General features: G+C 46.0%; 1 protein-coding gene across 1 annotated transcript; it reads right to left on the bottom strand.

The window, feature by feature from the left end:
• Positions 1-913: 913 nt before the first annotated feature.
• FGFBP3 (fibroblast growth factor binding protein 3) lies at positions 914-3406 on the bottom strand. The gene is made up of 2 exons (XM_035138244.2): positions 3344-3406; positions 914-2374 (listed from the first exon to the last, which is right to left on the bottom strand). Exon 2 carries the CDS (start codon positions 2282-2284, stop codon positions 1499-1501), a length of 786 nt encoding a protein of 261 aa, XP_034994135.1. The 5' UTR covers positions 2285-2374; positions 3344-3406; the 3' UTR covers positions 914-1498.
• Positions 3407-4083: the final 677 nt, after the last annotated feature.

The raw sequence follows: 4083 nt of genomic DNA, 5'->3' as shown, positions 1-4083 counted from the left end.
AGTGTGAAATGGGCTATGTGAAGTAGCAAGAGCTCTCTGATAAAAGTTAGAACAGTCTGTTGATAAAATTGCTGCCATGGCTCTAGGCATAAGTCCCAGCAACTGTGATACAAACAATGTGCTTCAAGAACATTTCGACAGATTATCATAGCTGCCAAGTTTTCCCTTTTCTCGCGAGGAAGCCTATTCAGCATAAGGGAAAATCCCTTTAAAAAAGGGATAACTTGGCAGCTATGCCGATTATGCTGTGGAAGAAGAAGAATCTGACTGAGAGTGGGAGAAAAAACATACCCTACCTAACAGAACGAATGTCTCCTTCAGTACTCCTCAGAGGCTCCACAGTGCAAGGCAGGTGGAACGCAGAAAGCAATAGCTTATTATGGTGACACTTCTATTGACCCATAAATACGGGCTCTTAGCTATTTCAAGCATTTGACAATAGGGTGATACATAAATTCAACCATGTCACTCTGCATCAATGGCTAGATTCATTAAGATGGAAGGCTAGAACAGTGGAATTTAAACTGGGGGGTGCAATACACAGTTTCCCCAGGACTGAGGAAAGTCCTGTGAAGATGTAGGGAGCTAATAACCTGACTGCTCAGCAAACCTCCCTTATAATGAATAGGCTTCCTTGCGAGAAAAGGAAAAACTTGACAGCTATGTTCCTGGGGTGTGAGGGCACATCATGCACCCACTTTACTGAACTAAACTGTTTTTGGTCTGGTTAGTGGCTGGATGAGAGGCTGGCTGGGACCTTCAAGTATGCTATGTTGCCTTGCATTTCATCTTGCTTTGGAGGGACACAAACACACTAAAAAAATACATAAATAAAAGTTTGTAAAATGTGATAGCATTGATATTGATAGCAGAGACTTCGACACTGTGTAATGAAATAACAAGTAAACGTTGCTGTAAAATAATTTCATTTATTATTATCATTAACATAGTAATTACGCCCAGTAGCATCTATTCTGTTAGAGAAAGAACCCTGCGATTATTTTTTAGACATGGCAAACCCAAATATCTTTTATTAACTGAGAATTAGCTACTTAATTGTGGGTAGGGAAGAAGCCACCTGATGCAACAGGACAGTTTACTTAACAGCTGGAGCACATCTAGCATGGAAGGAACAATATGTCTTTCATCTTAACCTACCTTTTTCTAGTGCACACCCTCTTGGTTAGCAGCTGCTGCAGGATTAGTAGGAATGAGTAAGTTATACATCCCATAAAAGCACAACCACCGCAGCCTGCCTCCCTTTCCTCACTGCCCCAAATCTTCACCCACGCTCTGTTGGCGCTCAAAAGCTCCCATCCCACTTGACCCTATTCCCCCCTGCCTCCATTTTGCCCTCGTCCCAAACCACCCCATTTGCCTTCATTCCTTCCAACACTATCTCTACCTAGGCTGTCTGCTGTACACTTTGCCTTTAACCCCCCCTTGCCTTTAAGCCTCCCCCCACCCCGTAGCCCACCCTTCTCCCAATTCTCCAGGTTCAGCCGTTCCAGAAATTCACAAAGAAGTTACATAGCGAATGCCACTTCTCTTCGCAGTAGGCCTCGACCACGCCTGCGTTGAGCTCTGTGGGCTGCTCAGTGCCTGCCGCGGCCGATGTAGGCTGCCTGCTGGAGGGCTGGGTTGGGGCTGCTGAGGAGCCGGGGCCTCCTTTCCTCTTCCCCTCTTTGTTTCGCTTGACTGGGGCCTCCGCCTTGGCTGGGCTGCTGATTGGCCTGTTCCTGGGCGCCTGAGGTGGCTTCTGTGGGGCTGGCGCATCCTTGGCATGGCCTTTCCCCTTGGATCTACTTTTAGCAGTCCCCTCAGTGGCCCCTGGGGCGTCAGTGCCAGGAGCGATGGGCACCAGGTGTAGCTGCGCTTCAGATGTCCCCTTCTTGCTACTGCAAAGCCGGGATTTGAGCGGGCTGCTGTCCTGGCATGGGTGCTGCTTTTTGCGGAGTTTGCCCAGGATCTGCTTCCAGAACTGGCGGCCTTTGGAGCTGTAGGCAGCGCATAGCTCTGGCTGGCCCCGGTAGACGCATTGCTGCCTCTTCCCACCCTCCTCTCCAGGCTGGTGGCAGCTGAGCAGGAGTTCGGTGGCTTCTTCGCCAGAGATCACCTGCCAACTGCACAGGTGTTTGTCACGGGTGGAGAACTGTCCAGACTGTGCCCATGGGGAGGAAGCGGGCTTCACTTTTTCGCTGCTCTCTTTGCTCTTCCTGCCGGTGGTGCCTTCCAGGCAGCTCAGGAAGAGAAGGGTGAGCGGAAGGGTTTGGGGGAGCCTCATTTCCTGAAGTCAGGGGAGCTGTTGACATTTATCATTCAAAAGCATCTGTGATAGAATCTCAGGTGAAGGGCCCTCTACATTCCCAAAGTCCTATAGAGGAGAGAGTTATAGGTCAGCTGTGGACACACACTGGGCAGATAAAGATGAGCAGTGATAGCTAATTGCAAGCAGTGTATTCTTCTTATCTCGAATTCTCAAACTTTCACTGGCATTAAATTCTTCTTAACTCACTGTGTGACCCTCAGCAGTTGGTAATGCCTCCCAGTACCTCCCCTCTGGACAAAGCAGACACTTGTTGTTTGTTATGCATCTGTGCCAACCTGGTATTTTCTATACCTAACAGCATCCCCCCGAGATACCCAATAGCTGTTATGCAGTTATATCAATGGTGCTGGATTTTGGTAGTAAGCAAAACTTCTCTGCATCTTTTGTTTTACACAGAGAAAGACTAAAAACTTGGCACTCCTAAGTAGAAAAGCCTCCCGTCTACATTCAACAGAGGAGCTGCATTCATTTCTGTTTGAGTGCAATCCATGTGGTTAAAGTAAATGTCCTGACAACATTAACAAACAAACACAAATTCGTTCAAGATGCATTCAGAGTAAGCACCGTTGTTCTCAATCGGCTTACGTCTGAGTAAACACATATGAGATTGTGTTGTTAGAAATCTATCAGATTTCTTTCTATGATGCGAGAAAGGTGATAGCAAGGTTTCGTTGAAGTGCTCTTTTCTACTGCTGCCTTCCTCTCTTCTCCACACCACCGACCTGCTTTTAACAAAGACATTGCAAAAACTCCCGGTTTCTTTCCTGCTTTCCAGGTTTTCTTTCATGCATTTTCCAAATGCAAAACCATCTCTCCAGTTTGGTACTGCTCTTAAGACATAATGAATCTGTTGGTTAATTTGGATGTGAGATCACTGGTTGCATAAACAAATATTTTTGCTTATTGCAGCACGAAAGAAATTGCATGGGAGGATCCCCAAACTTGTCACCAAGCTAAATTAAACAGTTCCAGTACTGATCCCCCCCCCAAACTCCTTCTGGCCGTTATACTTACAGTTCATTGCAAGAGGCAGAGAGCTCTCTAGGAAAACTGCAAGCCTGCATGTAACGTAGTCTCGAACTGTACAGAGCATGCATGTGTTATCAACAGTCCAGTAGGGGCCAGCCACAGCCGATGCCCCTCCCCAGTCTTATGCATGCATGCAAACACACACACACACACACGAGAGAGAGAGAGAGAGAGAGAGAGAGAGAGAGAGAGAGAGAGAGAGAGAGGAGAATCCTGAAAAACAAACCTCTTGACAAAGAGCAATCATGTTCTGTTCTTTATGTATTTATGGGCAACGTATTGAATAGTTAAATAGGTAAATATGATCCCAATACTCACTGGCAGAATTGGTTACTGCTCTTCTCACAGTGGCCCCCAACATCTGCTCTGTTCAAATGAATCACTCTACAGCATTAGCTCTATTGCAAAGTAATTCTCATTCACGGTACCCATTCAAATAGTTCTTACTATTAAGATGGCCATGGTGGGTTCTGCTCCTTGTAGGCGAAAGCGGTGTCCTTTGCTTCGACTACAGCCATTTGTTTTGTAATGTTGCTTAACATCTCAAAAATGAATTTAAGTGTCAAGAAGCCAAAGCTACACAACTTTAATGAAAACTGTCTGCCGAAAGTTTGGAGCAATGAAATCAACTCTCCCTTTAAGTTTGTACCACTTTTAGAGAGAGAGAGTACATAAGACGTTGTTTTGCTGGTACATGACTGCAACCAAATTGAATTAAATTGTAC

This window comes from Zootoca vivipara, chromosome 5, assembly GCF_963506605.1.
Source record: "Zootoca vivipara chromosome 5, rZooViv1.1, whole genome shotgun sequence".
In the NCBI taxonomy this organism is placed as follows: Eukaryota; Metazoa; Chordata; class Lepidosauria; order Squamata; family Lacertidae; genus Zootoca; species Zootoca vivipara.
The sequence above is the reverse complement of the archived record's forward strand: the minus strand, read 5'-3'. Positions and strand labels throughout refer to the sequence as shown.